Source organism: Chelonoidis abingdonii, chromosome 9 (assembly GCF_003597395.2).
Source record: "Chelonoidis abingdonii isolate Lonesome George chromosome 9, CheloAbing_2.0, whole genome shotgun sequence".
Classification (NCBI taxonomy): Eukaryota; Metazoa; Chordata; order Testudines; family Testudinidae; genus Chelonoidis; species Chelonoidis abingdonii.
The window spans coordinates 82,295,219-82,313,750 of NC_133777.1; the positions used below are offsets into that span (position 1 = coordinate 82,295,219).

At 39.4% G+C, this 18,532-nt stretch overlaps 1 protein-coding gene across 3 annotated transcripts in view; it reads left to right on the plus strand.

Annotated features, from left to right (window-relative positions):
• PIAS1 (protein inhibitor of activated STAT 1) overlaps positions 1 to 18,532 on the plus strand; it is a 92,004-nt gene that overhangs the window by 68,587 nt on the left and 4,885 nt on the right. For all 3 annotated transcript variants that reach the window (XM_032764398.2, XM_032764399.2, XM_032764397.2), the window contains 9 exons: positions 88 to 178; positions 1,289 to 1,423; positions 4,579 to 4,684; positions 6,628 to 6,701; positions 13,778 to 13,938; positions 15,326 to 15,456; positions 15,853 to 16,030; positions 17,635 to 17,777; positions 18,116 to 18,153. In XM_032764398.2, coding sequence (XP_032620289.1) covers positions 88 to 178; positions 1,289 to 1,423; positions 4,579 to 4,684; positions 6,628 to 6,701; positions 13,778 to 13,938; positions 15,326 to 15,456; positions 15,853 to 16,030; positions 17,635 to 17,777; positions 18,116 to 18,153 — 1,057 coding nt within the window. The remainder of the gene's footprint in view (positions 1 to 87; positions 179 to 1,288; positions 1,424 to 4,578; positions 4,685 to 6,627; positions 6,702 to 13,777; positions 13,939 to 15,325; positions 15,457 to 15,852; positions 16,031 to 17,634; positions 17,778 to 18,115; positions 18,154 to 18,532) is intronic.

Sequence of the window (18,532 nt, forward strand, 5' to 3'; positions counted from 1 at the left end):
GCAAAAATACTTTTCTAGTAACATGAAGTCCTTTAAGAACATAAGACATTTTAAATATGAAAGGTGATCAAAACTCTTTGCATTTAGGTTTTGTTTATCAGAAACCAGTTGTCCACAAGAAGATCACTTCCCACCCAATCTGTGTGTGAAAGTAAATGGGAAACCATGTAGCCTTCCAGTAAGTAATAGAGATTCTTTTGATTTGTATCATGTGAGTAGTTCAGCTAAGGATATATGTTTGCCTGAAATATCATAAGAATAGTGACTTCTATGTTTTTTAATGTTTGTTTTGACATGGCGGTGAGGGGAGTCCGATTGTTGGGTGAATGAACTGGATAAAGAGTTAGGCAAACTGTTATTGAAAAGTGTAACCCTACTGTGGAAGGGAAAGGGCTCAGACCTAAGTACCCAGTTGTCGAAGGGTATGTCTACACAGCAGTTAAACAGGCAGGCCCATGTCAGCTGACTTGGGTTCACAGGGGTTGTAAAATTATGGTATAGATATTCAGGCTCAGGCTGGAGGCTGGGCCCTGGAATTCTCCCACTCGCTGGGTCCCAGCCAAATGTCTACACCACAATTTTACAGCCCCACAGCCCAACCACTGTGAGCCTAAGTCAGCTGACCCGGGCCTGCCATGGGTTTTTAAGTGCTGTGTAGACATACTCTTGGTGTCCCCGTACAGTTAAATATTATAAACTAAATTTATGAGCCTGGTTGCTAAATACCTGTCTGTGACTGTGTAACTTTTAGCATGATTTCTAGGAATTGTTACTATGACTGTTGCACAGTTTTTCGAGATTTACCATGGCAAACTTTCAACATTAAATGATGTAGAATGGCTAGCATAAAATTCCCTAAATCTAAAAATTTGTATTGGGAAGATGAGATTGATTTTTATGTAGTTTTCAAATTGGAATGGTGTTAGCAATTCTAAGATTTAGATATTTGCTACTGATTGCGTTTTTAAATACATAGGGGGGAGAAAAGCAGGTTAAATATACCTCCACAAACAGTGCGTGGCATTTTTGTTAGGAAAAATTAGATTAAAATACACCTCTACCCCGATATAACGTGACCTGATGTAACACAAATTTGGCTATAACGTGGTAAAGCAGTGCTCTGGGGGCGACAGGGCTGCGTTCTCTGGTGGATCAAAGCAAGTTCGATATAATGCAGTTTCACCTATAACATAGTAAGATTTTTTTGGCTCCCGAGGACAGCCTTATATTGAGGTAGAGGTGTATGTCTTGTAAAGGGAAAAATGAAAAAATAATTGTTTCATTTTAGGGCTATCTTCCACCAACCAAAAATGGTGTTGAACCAAAGCGACCTAGCCGACCAATCAATATTACCTCACTTGTCAGATTGTCTACAACGGTACCAAACACCATCGTCGTTTCATGGACTGCAGAAATTGGAAGAGTGAGTTACTGTTTGGTCAGATCTATGTATTAGAGAAAAGTTTTAATCATCTGTACATCAGCATACTTAAGAAAGCAAACGAGCAAGCTTAATGGGTGAGAAAAACACTTATGGAATATAGTAATGGGTAACTAAGGGTTTTCTGTTTCCTCTTCCTCCACCCTACCGCTTTAAGCCTGTGTGCTATAGCATGTTACATTGGATCAAAAAGATTTGTAATGCCGGCCTACCAGTGTATAATACGTTGCATGAGGGAGTGTTTCTTAACTCTGAAAATGCAGAGGTAAATCTTTTAAAGTATGAAAACTCAGTAGTGCATGTGGGGATTTAAACTTGCCATTTAACGCTTCAATTCTCACAGCTGTATTTTATCCACATGCTTTATTAACTGTACTGTTTTTGTCTTATAGCATCTTTGGGGGTAGGAGGAAGGGAGGATGTAATTACTGTTTTTAAATGATTGATGTTCCATTGAAATTCTATCCATCTGGAATAGCCTGTGGAAAGTATTTTTTTTGTTAGTTAGTCCATGAGATGCAATCCTTTTATCAGTGATCAGTGCATTGAGAATTTGTGTGTGTGTGTGTGTTCATGATGAAAGCCAGATATGCTTAACAAAATCAATGAGGACTTGAGAAATGCTGATCAGATGTGGCTTTTATACCGGCAGCCATCCTATTTCTCCAGAGTCTGAGAATTAGCCTGAGATGTAGTGTCATCTATTCCAAGTGTGGACTAAAACTCGTGATTCATTGAAACAGCATAGAAAAATAGTTATTGCCCATCTGTGCACAAGAGTCAGGTATACAATATCACTCTTGTATTTTCCCCCTATCAAAATGGATTTAAGTTGAAGCACGACAAGATCTCCAGTTAGATTATGGAACAGATGCTTGCTGAACGCTGTTTTTAAAACTACTGGCTGTTTAAGGAAGAAAAAACAAATGAAGCCTCAAAATGTCAAACAAGTTTCCAAAAAAATTCACCTGCTTTAGTTTATAGCAAATTATTTCTGTCTATTGGTGATATATTGAGAAAACCAACACCATGCTGCTTTTTATAGTGAAGTAGCTGTTTTCACAAAGCTTTCTGGGTGTAAATGGACATTTGCTATAACTGAAATTGCATAGCTGTATCTTGGAAAAGCTTTTGAATTTATAGTCATCAAAACTAGAAGAGTAATGGCAAATAAACTCAGTATAGCTAACAAAAATGATTAGTCAGATCTTTTCCCCACAAGTAGTAATGCTTCCTAATTCTATTATTTGAGATCCCACCAATAAATCAGTAGAAATTAGTTTTGTTTTATGGATGTGCCTGGTAGATAAAAATTGGGCATTTGTTCTTTTTAAATGTTGGGTTACATGTCTCAGCTGGTAGAGAATACCTTTAGTGAAGTTCTAATTGTGGTTTCTACACAATCTGCTTTCCAGAGACTTCTATGAGCAGTTGCCTTGGGCAAGTACCTAGCTTTGTAGATTCAAGCTGTCAGTAAATAATTTCACAATGTTAATTATCATTTCCCTAACTTCTATCCTAATTGAGGCATTAAACACGTTAAAGCAGTAGAGGTTTTTAATGATGGAAGCATCTCTAGCAAGAGTAAAATATTTAAAATAATGTGATGTTTCCAATATTTAAATGGTGAAATTTTATGGCATATATTATTGAAATCATAGGTGTCTGGTAAAAATATCCTTTTGGGGGGGCGTTTAGGCGACCCCTTGCTCATCATGCAGGTGGCTGCTTCTGTGCTGTGGGGCTGGGTCCAGTTACCTCAAGATCGTTCCCCAGGGACGCTCACCCCATCCTAGTGAAACTTCCTGGGAAGTGCCATTTGAGAGCCAGCACTTTCAGTTGGGGCTGAAGAATCTAGTTCCACCTGCCAGGAATCCAACACTCAGGCAGGGCCATCCCTACACCATTCCCCAGCCTGTTTCTGGGCCTGGCTCAGTCACATGTGAGGTTTTTCCTGCTGAGCTGGGTGTATGAGCAGACATGGAGTGGCTCAGAAAATACATACTGAGTCCCCTCTAGCCCTCTCTACCTGCCAATTATTGTTGAAGTCCTTTCTCATATTTATCATTATCCTAAACAAATAATGTGAATGGCTTTATGGATCCAGAATATTCTTAGCATGGTTTTCTGTGATAAACTATTTAAAAGAACCTGATTATTCTCTATTTTAAGAAAATAGTTGTTAATCGTGCTCAAGTTTAGAGAGAGAGAGAGAGAGAAAATTTTATACCAAATGGTTTTGAATGTGGTCCTATCATGCAACATGAGGACACAATTTTTTTTGCCCTTGGAGTTTCTGCTTGTACTATGTGGTTTCATAGCCTATTTTAAAAAAGACAATGCACTTTCTTATGATATGATATTGTTAATATGAAAACCTCAAAATAACTTTAAAAATCTAAAATCTTCACAACTGTACAGTTTTAGTTTGTTCTCTTGGCTCCAACAATAAAACTGGTTGTGGGGTTCTGTAATCAACTTCCCTTTCAGTCTCATGTGCCAGAGCAATGCCTGTAGAGATTGCGTTGTAAACACTGCAGAGAATACAAAGGTTGGATTGTTTTGTTTTTTTAAAGACCACTTGCTTCAAATGCAGTTAAATGAAATATGTTCATGGAAGCATGTCTACTGGTCTTCAGTTTTATAAAAGCTTATTTTTCAAAACTTGGACTTTTAGACCAAATTTGACGTGACTGTTTCCCTTAAATGTGGGTGCAGTACTGCACTTTGCCTTAATGCTATTTATATGAAATTATCCTTTATAAATTGCTTGTTGACAAAATGCCCCAAGTTGCAGATTTGAAATTTTGAGAAAAGTTATAACTGTGGTGTTAGAATAGCTGAATGTATAACTTCCCTTGCAACTGGCTCTAATCTCAATGAAGCTTGTGATCCGCCTTGCTGCTTCTCTACTAAAGACTAAAATCCTGGTCCTGAGAACTTCCTAGTACCTACTAAGAACATAGACACAATGGATTTTCTTTAGTCTGAAAATGTTATGCCACCATTTTGTAGCGATGGTTGACGTCTAGGTCCTCCTAATCGCTGAGATTATAAATTTTATATGGTGTTTGTGCAGATTGATTGTTGTTTTGATTATATCAGCTGAGTTGTTTCATTATATGTTTGTTTTCCAGAATTACTCTATGGCAGTTTATCTTGTAAAACAGCTGTCTTCTACAGTTTTACTACAGAGGTTACGAGCAAAAGGAATAAGGAACCCTGATCATTCTAAAGCACTAAGTATGCCTGATACATTCAAATTCTTGATCTAAATATAAAGAAACAGCTATTGTAAAAAGATTTTTAGCACTGGCCTCTGCTACAATAGGCAAGGCTGCTTTTTGTAAATCTAAATTTTTGAATCATGGGAATAAGGAAGGAAAGGACAAACCTTCTGATCCCTTCAGAAACTAAATCTTCACCAGCAGAGTTGTTTATTCTGTATCACTGCACTACTGTGATAGTTACTGCTCGTTCAGGCTTCCACGCAACCCATGCTGTAACTTTGCAGCTCTAGCCTTTTATTTTTCCCGCAAATTATCATTGCTTAACTTGCCCTTTGCAGGAAAAAAAATATAGTGAACTCACAAACCTTCCTTTTAAAAAGAGAATCCTTTCATTCCATTGATGGCTATCACTGAAGTATGGTCTGAGTAATCAAAGGCCTTTGCCTCCATTATGAGCCAGCCCAGTAACACCATTGCCACCGTGGAGTAAAAATGCAAGAGAATTTTTGGCCACTCAACTAATCCGGTTTTAATTTGTTAAAAAACAGTAAACTAATTTCACCTGGCATTTTGCTCAGAGTTCCTAATGTGAACTCAGTGACGGACGTTGTTCCCTGATACCAGCATACTGATATGTTGACCATGGTTGACAGCTTAGCTCCTCTGGCACAATGGAAGTAAAGCTCATCTGTGCAGGAGACATTGATTGTCTGGGGGCTGGCCTAAAACTGTGGAATGACCTCCCCCACAGGACCATCCCAAACCTCATCACCTTCTTGTCTAAGTGCAAGGTGTGTTTCTTTGATCTTGCCTTCTCTAATACAAAGATACAGCAATCTGTGTGTAATTTCCGGTAACTTTAATAAAAGTAACAAACAGAACACGCTGCTGTGCACATTTCTTCCCAGGGAGAGGATGAGGGAGCAAACATGTGACAGATCTTAGTCATGTTGCTTCATTTACTTCTGGAAGGTACCCAGGTACTACAGTGATGAACACAGTATCAGAACCTACATAGAATAGAACACAACTAAATGCCAATACAAAATAATATTGGACAGTCATGTGTATGAAACTATGTCAATGTAACATTATGATTTGAGATTTAAGGGCACAAAAATCAGGCAATCCAGCGACGTTTCCTGAGCCATTCGTCTCCTCTCAAGGACTTTGTGCTTGGCCATGCCACACTTACAAGGATACACATTAATGAAATACCCACTAAGAAGGGGCAGCTAAGGGTCATGTAGCAACTGTGGAATTGCCTGATTTCTGTGCATTTAAATCTTAACTATGTTACTTTTATAACTCTTTTTATAGACAAAAATGGAGGCTAGAAGGGAGGAACCAGGGCCTATATTTGACTGCAATCCTTACAACGCTAATTCTATAAGAGAGCCTGCCTGGTCATGCTCCTCCTTTTACCTATTGATTCTTCAACCCTTAGTGCATTTCCCTTGAATCATTGGAGCCCCTGACTACTTATTTCAAAGAGGCAGAGCACTGCTAGCCTACATGCAGAATTTAACAAAAAAAAATTTTTTTTAACGTGCCTAAATCCAGCAGTTGACCAAAGAACTTGATATTGCTTTATTAGAGAGCTTATCACTTTAAAATGCTTACCCATAAAAATCTAGTATTTTCATGCAGAAACCCTTTTTTAGAAATGAAATATTGTGTTTAAGAAATTTCTCCTTTCATGGTGCTCCACTGAAGTTTTAGGAGAGTAGAAGCTGCATAGGAACTACACTCTACATATCCACACATGAATATTTTACTTCAGGTTTATAGACTGCAGGAGTTTGGGACAATATAATCAATGTTGCTCATTCCCAATAGACATAGCACACTGCAGGTTTAAAGCAGATTGTTTTAGGCATGTGTGTTACTATATTATCCTGGTGAAGTGTGTGTAACAAACCTTTCTGTTTTTTTTTTCCTTCCTTCAAATGGCAGTAAAAGAGAAACTGACTGCAGACCCAGACAGTGAAATAGCTACAACCAGTTTAAGAGTTTCTCTTCTCTGTCCAGTAAGTGTGAAAGTAACTCCTCCAAAGTTGGTTCTGATGAAACTAAACTGACTGTTACGGGACGATCTTTAATGCAAATTAAAAGCTGTGTTCACTTATGTTAACTCTGTGAGTTTGGGATCCAGTGCCTAGGCCACATATCCAGCAAAGCACATAAGCACGTGATTAACTTTGAGCATGTGAATACAGTAACTCCTCAAAGTTGTCCTGGTTAATGTTGTTACCTTGCTGATCAATTAGGTTGTTGATCAATTAGGGAACATGCTGGTTTAAAGTTGTGCAACGCTCCCTTCTAACATGTTGTTTAGCAGCTGCCTGCTTTGCCCACTGTTTGCAGGAAGAGCAGCCCCTTGCAGCTAGCTGGTGGGGGCTTGGAACCAGGGTGGACCGGCAGCCCCCTATCAGCTCCCCGCTCCCCTAAGTTCCCTGTGCAGCAGCTGCCAGCAGGCTAGCAATTGCAGCTATCCCTTCCCTCACTGCCATGTGCTGCTCCTGCTCTCTGCCTTGGAGCTGCTCCCTGAGCCTCCTGCTTGCTGTGCAGGGGAAGAGGGGGAGCTGATGTCAGGGATTCCCCCCCCCTCTCCTACACCTCACTTATTCCTTCTTCTCTATATAGAGCAGGGTGGGAAGAGAGACAGAGAGAGCCTGGGGCAGCAGCTGCTGGTCTCAAGTTCCTGATCCACTTAAAAAGAGTGGGTCAGCTTACTTAAAGGGGCAGTGTGCATTTTTCTCTCTCTCTCTCCCCCCCCCCCACACACAAGGTGTGTGTGTCTGTCTCTGCCTGCTATGCTCAGAGGCGGCTCCAGGCACCAGCACGCCAAGCGCGTTCCTTGGGCGGTAAGCCATGGGGTGCGCTCTGCCGGTCACCGCAAGGGCGACAGGCAGGTTGCCTTCGGCGGCATGCCTGTGGAGGGTCCGCTGATCCCGCGGCTTCGGCGGACCTCCCGCAGGCATGCTGCTGAATCTGTGGGACTGGGGACCTCCCGCAGGCAAGCCGCCGAAGGCAGCCTGCCTGCCGTGCTTGGGGCGGCAAAATACCTAGAGCCGCCCCTGGCTATGCTGTCTCCCCTCACCTCCATTCCTGCTGCCTTGTGGCTTGAGAGGCTACATTAGCAATGATGTGTTAACCCTTGAGGGCTCACCCGAGTGCTAGTTCATCATTTAGCACAGGGGTTCTCAAATTGGGGTCTGGACCCCTCGGGGGTCACGAAGTTATTACAAGGGAGGTCGTGAGCTGTCAGCCTCCACCCTAAACCCTGCTTTGCCTCCAGCATTTATAATGGTGTTAAATATATAAAAAAGTATTTTTAATTTATATGGGGAGGGGTTGCACTCAGAGGCTTGCTGTGTGAAAGAGGTCACCAGTACAAAAGTTTGAGAACCACTGATTTAGCAGCAAGGCATTCCCTGGGAAATATCCCACCCTCTTCCACCCTCTAACTTCATCACCTTAACCAAGCTTCACAATCATCATAGCTGTGAACAGTATTAAATTGTTTGTTTAAAACATATACTGTCTGCATATAGATATATAAAATTAGTTTTTTGTCTGGTGAAAAAAATTTCCCTAGAACCTAACCCCCGCATTTACATTAATTCTTTTGGGGAAATTGGATTTGCTTAACATTGTTTCGCTTAAAGTCGTATTTTTCAGGAACATAACTACAACCTTAAGTGAGGAGTTACTGTAGTTCCATTCACTTCACTGGAGTTATGCAAATGCTTTAAGTTAATCACCTTTAAGTATTGATGGGTTAGGTCCTAAAAGAGGTTAGTTGATCTAGATATTGAACATAGTTTAACTCCTGGGTGCTTGGCCGTGGTACAGCCATTATTAGCAATAGGATGAATGTATCCTCGTATACATGTACACCAACAACTGGCTTCCTGGAGCCAAAGAGTTAAATTCCTGTAACTGAAGTCGATCGGTATATATGTATACTTCAGTGATAGGGTTTTATTGTTTTCAATTTTAAAAAAAGAGTCAATAGTCCAAAGGACATTTTAGCAAATAAAGGTTGCTGCAAAATTTGAAATAGGATTGCTTGCTTCCCATACCAATCTGTGCAACTCACAAATGACTTTAATTATTAGTCCCATGGAATTTGGAAATGAGATCAGATACATTGATCAAAACAGATTTATTGAACTATTAACTGAGGTAAAAGGAGCTGGAAAATAAGAGGAATTAAACAATAGTTTGTACATATTACCATTCTTATCACCAGCTGAATTACACAATATGAATAATTGGTTTAAACTTTATTTTGCATCCCGTATACCCTTAGTTTTCCCATGAAATGTAACATACTTCTTCATTACTGTGTGCTTTGTCATCGGTCAACAGAGTGTCTTAATTGCAACTAAAACCTAAACTGTGTCAAGAATAAGGATGCATCTGTTTCCTGATTTGTCTAGATCCACTCAAGGCTGACGCTGAAAGTTTTCAGTTTTGAAATGCGACTCTCAAGAATAAAGCTGACTTAGCTACTTACTCTGTTACCTGGCAAAATTGGGGCTTATTTGTAAGGTTATTAAATAGCCTCTTAGATTCTGACAATGGAAAGATCTTTTTGGTTACAAAAGCTCCACCTTGCAAAGAGCACAATTCACTCTGCTGACTCTTTTTCATAAAAATATTGGTTAGGCAGATTATTATGTGTTTATAGCTGTGCTGGATATTTTGATATTTAATCTTCATTCGTAAGGCTTTTTGGTATGGCACATATTAGCTATAACAGTATTTAACACTTACGTCACCAGATAAAAGTACTCTCTTTATTCAGCGCAGGAGAGTGCAGCGGTATTGCCTTCGTAAACAGTGAAATCCTGTTCTCAAGAGGTTTGAGAGATGTGATACAAATAATGCATTAATTTAAAGGTCAAGAACACTCTTGTATTCAGAATATTATTAACTTGGTTTTGTTAAATCTTTGCACAGTTAAGGTTTTGTTATGTGCGGTTGGAACCTCAGTGCCTTGGAAGTACTAGTACTGTGCTGTCATGGTTTAATTCGCTAAGTACAATGCTCTTTTTCCCTAAAGGTAAAGATTATTTAGGTTCCAGTGAAAAGCAATAATAGGAATTCATTTACTAAATCCAGGAACTGTCTAATTTTTAGGCGTTAACAGCGCTAATATAGTAGCTCAGTCACTTAAATCGTTGTGCATCTTTTGGGGTTACAGATGTTTACTTCAGTAGCAGCTGATTGCCTTTGATTGGTACTTTTGGCAATTCATAGGTTTTGCAACCTTTTGGTTTTGGTTTCCTGCTCACCAGTTTTCTAAAACAATACATCTGTTTGTTGTCCTACTCATCCCTGTTTATAGAGGGAAAGAACAGTCCATCAGTTTTACTCTTAAACATACCTAGAAATTGATCTAGGAATAAACAAGTTTACAGGTATTTTCTGTTATGCATAGAGCTAGGAAGAGGGTTTTTTTATGCAATTTGAGGTCCCATAATCTGTCCTTTTAGCTAGAGCTTTTTAAATATTAGCTCTTTGACTGAGTTTTGGTTCAGACGAATTCACATTAGAGCAGGAAGGACTTCTGCAAGGCAGTCTCCATGGCTGCAAGCTTAAAGATAGCTGAATTAAAGTTAATGCAGAAATGAAGAATTAAGTTTTTAGTGATGTGAAATAAAAATGAAATACCCAAGCTAGCATTGAGAAGCTCTTGTGGAATAGTTTTTATTGTAGTCTATGCTTCCTCTTTCTCTTTAAGCCTAGTCTCTTCCAGTAAACGGGAAGGTTTAGAACAGAATATTTTAGGTATGTTTTTCTGTATCATCCTGGTGATGTGTATGTAACATGCCCACACTTTGGGAGTCATCCTTCAGCGTGCCCATTGTTTAGTGCAGTCTAGTTTAAAAGTGCTTCACTGTTCCCCTTTCACTATTCTGTAAGGACAGATATCATATCTTCCCATGTGTCCTGCGAAGTGGCTTTTGCAATACAAACGAAAGGATGGTGATTAATAACATACTATTCATGGTCATGAAAACAATTCTATGACACAACCCTTGTTTTAATTTGCTAATATATAACTTTCTGAAACCGTCAATGCTTGGTCTCAGACACAAGGTAAATTTTCCTTGGGAAAGTTTGAAGAAAATCTCTTCCGCTTTTTGAGAGTAAAGTCTCATCTTTTTTTCTTAAATGTTCTTAATCTCCAGTAAGTCAAGTATTAGAACCAAAGAATGTAAAGCATGGCTTGTATTCAGCCCTACATGATGAAAAATGGCTGCTAAAATCCCCATCCTGCAGCCCTGACTTGCAGGAGTAATTCTTGCTTATAAAAGTAGTTGCGAGACTGGACCCAAAATTTGAGAGGAGAAAAATATGAAGGTTCTAAGAAGCTGAAAAATCACCTCTGAATATGTTCTGAATTGCCTTGTAAGCTGCTTTTGCAAATAAGCCCTACCCCAACTTTGTGAAATTCAAGCAGGCACCTGGAAGGAGCTGACTCAAGATTCAGCAAGCCAAGGGGCTACTGATAGGACAGTTTTCATGAGGAAGTTTGAAAGACAATGTGTGTGTGTTTCCAAAAATAACCTCAGCCTTGAGGACAGGAGAAAATAATTGACATGAATGTTTTCCCCCCAAATCTGGCAACTATTGTGGTTCTGCAATTTTCTGCAAATTCTTAACTTCCCTTTTTTATTTTTTCTCTTTTTATTGTGACGATAACTCTATTTTTTCATTGACAGTGTATTAGGCTAAATGTTGTGAGACTGCTGCCAAAAATATTGGACTTGAACCTTTTATTGTAACTTTATGTAGTGTGTAAAGAGGATCTGTGAGTTTTTTCCATCCCCTCGGCATCTTTTACCTTAGTAACATGAACACAGCTTGGCCAAACTGAAGGATCTAACCCAATAAGTTTTCATGCCAAAGTTGGGAAATGAGACTATTGTTACTTGTCCACATTGCACACACTGTGTTTAGGCATCCTATTAAGTCTTAACTAGTACTCAGAAATTATGTATGCAATGTGGTAATGGTATTATGAGAAGAAAACTTCTATTTCTTAATGGGTGTGACATTGCATTATTTGGTGTCGTCTATTTAAGAATGAGTTCAACGTCTTATACCTCAAATCTTGTTACAATTCTCATTAACCTGTTTTTTCCTGGAGAGTTCTGTGTCACTGCGCTGCTGCTGCTATTGGTGTTTATTTTGCATCATATTTAAGCATCCAGGTTCTGGAAAACAAAAGGTCTTCTGTTTCCAACATGCTTAATCATGATACTGATTGTAGTTGGTGAATTTGTATTATGCCGAAAAGACAAATGAGCCATTGACCTACCATCTGGGGGAGATGAATTTAGAACAGGTATGGATCAGGGGGACTAGTACTGCGTGAAAGAAATAATATGCTTGGTCATGGGTATTGGGGGAAGAGTTGCCAAATACATGGCATGCATAGCACCTCCTGCTGACTGATCTCTATACCAGCATCACTGCATATTCCTCTGGGACATGTATGACTCCCCTCTTCCATCTGTAGCTGACTTGTGTTAGTGATTTGAAATCCAGAGGGAAGAAGAATAAACAAAATAAAGATAAGAGTTAGAAGCTACTGTATGGATGAATGTTGCTGAGAATGGAAGCAGGTATTTCAGGCTGCTGAAAGGTTAGGGTGACCAGGGGCTGGTCTGCACTGGAGAGGGATCGATCTAAGATATGCAACTTCAGCTACGTGAATAGTGTAGCTGAAGTCGAAGTATCTTAGATTGAATTACCTCAGGTCCTCACAGCGCGGGATCGATGTCCACAGCTCCCCGTGTCGACTCTGCTACCGCCGCTCGTTCCGGTGGAGTTCCGGAGTCGACAGGAGTGCGTTCAGGGATCGATGTATTGCATCTAGGTGAGATGCGATATATCGATCCCTGAAAAATCGATTGCTACCTGCCAATACGACGGGTAGTCTGGATGTACCCCAGATGTCCTGATTTTGTAGGGATGGTCCTGATTTTTGATCTTTTTCTGATATAGGCCCTTATTACCCACACCATCCCACTCCCTGTCCCGATTTTTCACATTTCCTGTCTGGTCACCCTGTTAAAGGTTGCTGCAGAGAAACTTTAGGAAGGAAGTAGTTCACTGCAAGCAGAGCCTTTATTCTCTTTTGTTGGTGGTTTTAGCTTCTTTGATGTTTTGAGAGCGAGTGCCACCCTGTGGCACTAGTCCTGTATTGCCTGTTAGGAGTGTACATGACCATGTAGCTTCTGAAACATCCTGCAAACAGTTCCATTAGGTATTTTACTTAAATGAGAGAGCTGTAATATTTTTAGGCTCTGGATTGGTTTTGTCTGTATTTTCTTTGTCAAGATATTTCTTGTCTAAATCTTAGGCTGAGCCCAATCTCTATCTGTAGTATGCCGTGTGAGTGTGATCATCTACGTTGCTTAGGCACTGTTCTTTTGGAGTAGATTTTTCCATTTTGGACATACTTCAGGTGGGCAGTTGTTGATTTGGAGGATGGTGTTGGCCAGGATCCCCAGTGATGGAGCAGAGCCACATTGTGATAGGTGCTGAACAAACAGAACAAAAAGACACTTCCTGCATTAAAGGCTGGGAGTGAACATCATCATCTCTTATATAGTCTTGCATAGTGTGTCTGTCTGTAGATACTCTGTAATGCTGAAAGAGACTTAGTGTGGTAGTGGATGGCAAATTAGCTGTAGCTTCCAGTATACCAATGAGGGAGAATAATTATTTTTCATATTTATTAGTCTAAAACACTGTGGTAAGTGACAAAAGGTAAATTGACTTTGCATTTTGGGCCAGCAGTGTAAAAATGAAGTGGTCTTCCATTTCCCATGTCTCAACTTCGTTTAACAAAAATCTATTTGTAGCAGGGCTTGTTATTGATACTATAAGGTACACAGAAAAGCCAGAGCAGAGGTGTGTGACTTGAATATAGTAATCAGAACTTGTATTTCTCAAAATACTTAATGCTTAGAAACTGAACTGTGGCACAGTTGCATCTTCCTGATTAAAACAGGTGAACAGTTGTTTTTCAAAAGAGGCAACAGTTTTGTTTTGTTTTGTTTTTTTTCTCCTCCTAAAGCTTGGGAAAATGCGGCTAACTATCCCATGTAGGGCCCTGACTTGTTCACATCTGCAGTGTTTTGATGCCACTCTGTACATTCAAATGAATGAGAAGAAACCTACTTGGGTTTGCCCTGTTTGTGACAAGAAGGCTCCCTATGAACACCTCATTATTGATGGGTAAGTAACATTTGGAGCAAAATACAGTGCATACTTTGTAATTGTGTTGTACCATGTCTGGGAATAGTTTATAAGCAGACATTCCTATCTTAAATTTTATGCACATTCCACATTTGGAGTTGTTACATGTATTTATTTCCCTGATGCTACTTATCAAAAAAAACCTAAAAAACCCACTGAAAGCAAGCACCAGCTTCTGTGCACACATGCAACATTTGGATTCAGTGCTCAGCATTAGTTCTGCAGATCCCGGTCCACCTGGACAGGAATTTGCTTCTCCAAAAGCAGTGTGTGTGTCCTGAGGGGGCTGAGGAAATTATCATGTGGTTCTGTTCAGGAGAAAAAGCTTAATTTTACTGGGAAGGATCGCTCTTTCCCAAGTTGAAACGTATTTCCCAATGGTAAATCTCTATGGATTGCTACACTTGAGTCACCAAACAGCTAATATCTATAGCTCTGTTGGTAAAGAAGATATATCAAAGTGATTATGCTATTTTAACTATCCTCTCTCCTAATCCTTCCTCTAGATTTTATGGCTTAGCGGTAGGGATCAACATAGAATATTCTTTTACAGAAATAAGAGCTAATTGTACAGTGAATAGAAAATTCATTCCTTAAAGTAGTATTGTCTGGCCACCTCTTTTGAGGGATTTTGTTAATTTTACGCAGTAGACCTGTCCACTTTACAGATGAAATAATTTCTGAGAGCCTGCTTCAGAAATGGCTGCCCCTCAGACAGCTTGGTACATGGTTAGGCCAGCTGTGTTCACAGCCAGTTTAAGGAAGCTTTGTTTAATATTTTTTTAACATTACTGCATCCATAGTGGAAGGAATCTTAAGGGAAACAAGCAACTGATGGTTACCCAGGCAAATTAAGGTGTGCAGTTATGAGCAGTGATTGTTCCTCACTGTTTTGGCTTGAAATAAATGTGCTTACTTATCAATTTGTGCATCATTTCTTGATGCAATGTACTAGAGTCCATTTGAGTTACCCAAATGTTTGGATTCCTAGAATACTCTTGATTATCTAAATGTCAGGGAAGTCATTGACTAAATCTGGATAAATAGGGAAATTTTCGTCATAATACACATAGCGGGGCACGAACGTGTTTTGCCAACAAGAAGTTCAACTTATTGAGGTTTGGACAATCAAGATTCTACTGTATCATTAAGTGAATGTGCAGGTTATTATTTTAAGTAATATTTTAAAATTTCAGTTTCCTTGTTGAGAACTTGTACTAAGGAGAGAAAAATGCCCAAAATTCTCAAATAGAACTAATCCTTTCAAAAGAGTGGTTCTAATTTACTTTAATTTAATCTAATTTAAAGTGCTTCTCCAGTTCCATTTTATTTTTTGAAGATGGATATTAAAGTTTTTGTTTCACAGGTTGTTTATGGAAATCTTGAAGTACTGCACAGACTGCGATGAAATTCAGTTTAAGGAGGATGGGTCATGGGCTCCCATGAGATCAAAAAAGGAGGTTCAAGAAGTAACTGCTTCTTATAATGGAGTTGATGGTAAGTCTTAAATTTTTGAAGGTGCAAACTAAATCCCATATTGTTAACCCACATTGTTTAAAATATTAAAATGTGGGTTTGTTTCTAAAAGAGTACTAGAATTCTATGAGCAACGGAACATGAAAGTTCTCTTGTGTAGTGGTAGCTTTTTATTGATTAATCTGAAGTAAGATGTTTGAGTAACATTAACATCCATGTGAGCCTGTTTGTATTTCTGAAGCTTTGTTAATGCTTTTTTAAAGTAGTTTTCTTTTCACTTTTGTATTGGCTTCTAAACTTTATTTATGGCAAGCATGTGTAATTTTAATTTAACCAGGTGACGCTTGTCTTCATTGTAATGCATCTACAATATAAATTATGACTTGAATAACTACCTTATTTTTAAAATCTTTGTAGGATGCATAAGTTCTTCTTTGGATCATCAGGTGTCTTCTCACCATCAATCAAATAAAAATAAGAAAGTAGAAGTGATTGATCTAACCATAGACAGCTCCTCAGATGAAGAGGAGGAAGAACCGTCTGCCAAGAGGAGCTGTCCTTCCATTTCTCCTGCATCACCGCTGAATAATAAGGGGTAAGAATAAAGTGGACGCTATTTTTAGTTAAGATGAAAGTATGTTCATGACAAGTAATGGTGAAAACAAATTTCAAGTGAAATTTAATTGCCCATGGGAAGTTCACTATTCAAAGTCTTGTAATGAACTCAGGACATAACTTGATACCACAAACTATGGTTTGATCTCAGTAGCTCGTAACTCATAGAAGGACTGGCAATTATAAACATAGTGGTATGCTGGCAGAAGTGAATATTTGTCTTGCTGCAGCTTCACAGGCTGATGAAGCATTTTTTTAACTGACCTGTGATAAAAAAGGAAAACACTGGAAAAGGCCTTGAGCTAGTGTGTAGTTTAACAAATGTTTTGAGAAGCATGGAAATTAATCTGTGCTAGTAGAGAATTGTGACAACAAAGTACACAAATGAGAACAGCAGTGGTATGAGCAGGGGTGGCTCTAGGTATTTTGCCGCCCCAAGCACGGCAGTCAGGCAGCCTTCGGCAGCACGCCTGCGGAAGGTCTGCCGAAGCCACGGGACCAGCGGACCGTCCGCAGGCATGCCGCCGAAGGCAACCTGCCTGCCGCCCTCACGGCGACCGGCAGTGCACCCCCCGTGGCTTGCCGCCCCAGGCACGCGCTTGGCATGCTGGTGCCTGGAACCGCCCCTGGATATGAGAAACTTACATAGTGTGGTGTGGGTGTGTTGTCTGTTTTTGCCAAAGACTACCACCAGCAAAGTAGCTATACAGAATGGCAGAATAACCAGATAAATAGCGATGCTGTTAATAGAGCAGCACTGGCAAAACATGCATGGATGAAAACATTGGGTCTATACAGAGGGATTGTGCCATTGTACCGATTATTATCCCAGTAATAAATGCCACTCGGTGATCGTGTGAGTCTTGTCAAGATTTCCTTGGCTGTTGCTCCATAGGAAATGCCTTGTGTGGCATATAGAAATATTTGTAGGGATGTTTATGTGGACTTTTAACTATATATACATACATACAACTCTTAAATCCTCAGTCTTTTTGTCCTGACTCGTGATAGCTATTCATACTTTTCTTAAGATAGGCAGTACTATCTCTGACTAAAGTTAAAGTTGCCTAACACTTTCCATTATAAGACCTGTTTTCATATCTTTATAACTTTGACAAAATGTAACCATGGGGGCTGAAACTTTCCATGCAGATGTCTGCCTCAGACTGTTATTTTATGTGTCTGTGCAAATGATTCAGCCATTTCTGAGAGCAAGATTAGAGAAAAATGTGGGTCGTCCCCCCCCCCCCCCCCGGGGGTCGTAAAAAAATTCTTACAACTGTTATTTGTTGAAGTTCTAGACCGTTATGGTTTGGAACAAGACTTTGAAATTTGGCGGGGGCTGTCTCTCTGGTGTCAGGAATATGTCTTTTGCCTGAGTGACACATGCTTTTACTGTAATGTGTGCCACATTTTGCATTATGTCTTCAAGACTAACTTTGGTTTTTAAAGCTCTGTAGGATGCATGTGTTGGTATTTTGGGTTTTGGGTTTTTCCACAAGCAGAAATCTGCAATCTTCAAACTGTTTTAACATTTAAACGAACCATGTTTACAAAGTGTGAAAAACATTCTTTCCTTTGCAGCATTTTAAACCTACCCCATCAAGCATCTCCAGTTTCAAGAACCCCAAGCCTTCCTGCTGTTGACACAAGTTACATGAATACATCACTTATTCAGGACTACAGGCATCCATTCCACATGACACCTATGCCTTATGATTTACAAGGTTTGGCTTCTCGCTGCTTTGAATTGCACGTGAAAAGTTCACGCTGTTGTGAAGGAGTGAAAACATGCAATTAATTAGTGGTCCAGTCATACAAAATGTTATTTTGGGGATCATAGAAGATAATTATATGGATAACTCAGGTTAACTCTTATTTGAAGGGATAAAAACACTGAATCTCTCCTATAAACTGTACTTCACTAAGGATAACTAAGAGTTAAATCTCATGCTCATCCACATCACACTTTGGTTAAATTATTTGATTTTGGGGGGAAGAGGGGAAAGGAAGAGGGCAACGTTCTCTTGAGAAACTGAAAACCTATTTATTTTGACTTTCACAGGATTAGATTTCTTCCCTTTCCTATCAGGAGACAATCAGGTATGTGGTAGAAAAATGAGTAATGCAGCATAAGTTAATTTTAAGTAAATCCTTTCTAAAGGGATTCCAGAGAGTCAGAAATTGAGCTAGTGTGTAGGTTTTTGTAAATAAGGCTTTACAGAACTTGAATGCTACGAGAAATTTTTCTGGAATAATAAAATGAACAGGAATGGAAATTCTTCTGAAGTGATCATTGCCCTGTAGTTTGCATGGCAAATATTGCATCATTGCATTAGTATATGTGTAGCAGGAAGTGAACCTGAGCAGTCAGCTTTCATTGTGTGGAGAAATGCAAAATGGAAACCACTGGCAGAAAGACCAAATGCAAATTACTTTTAATTTATTTCGAATTTAAAAAGGATCATTGTCAACTAGTATT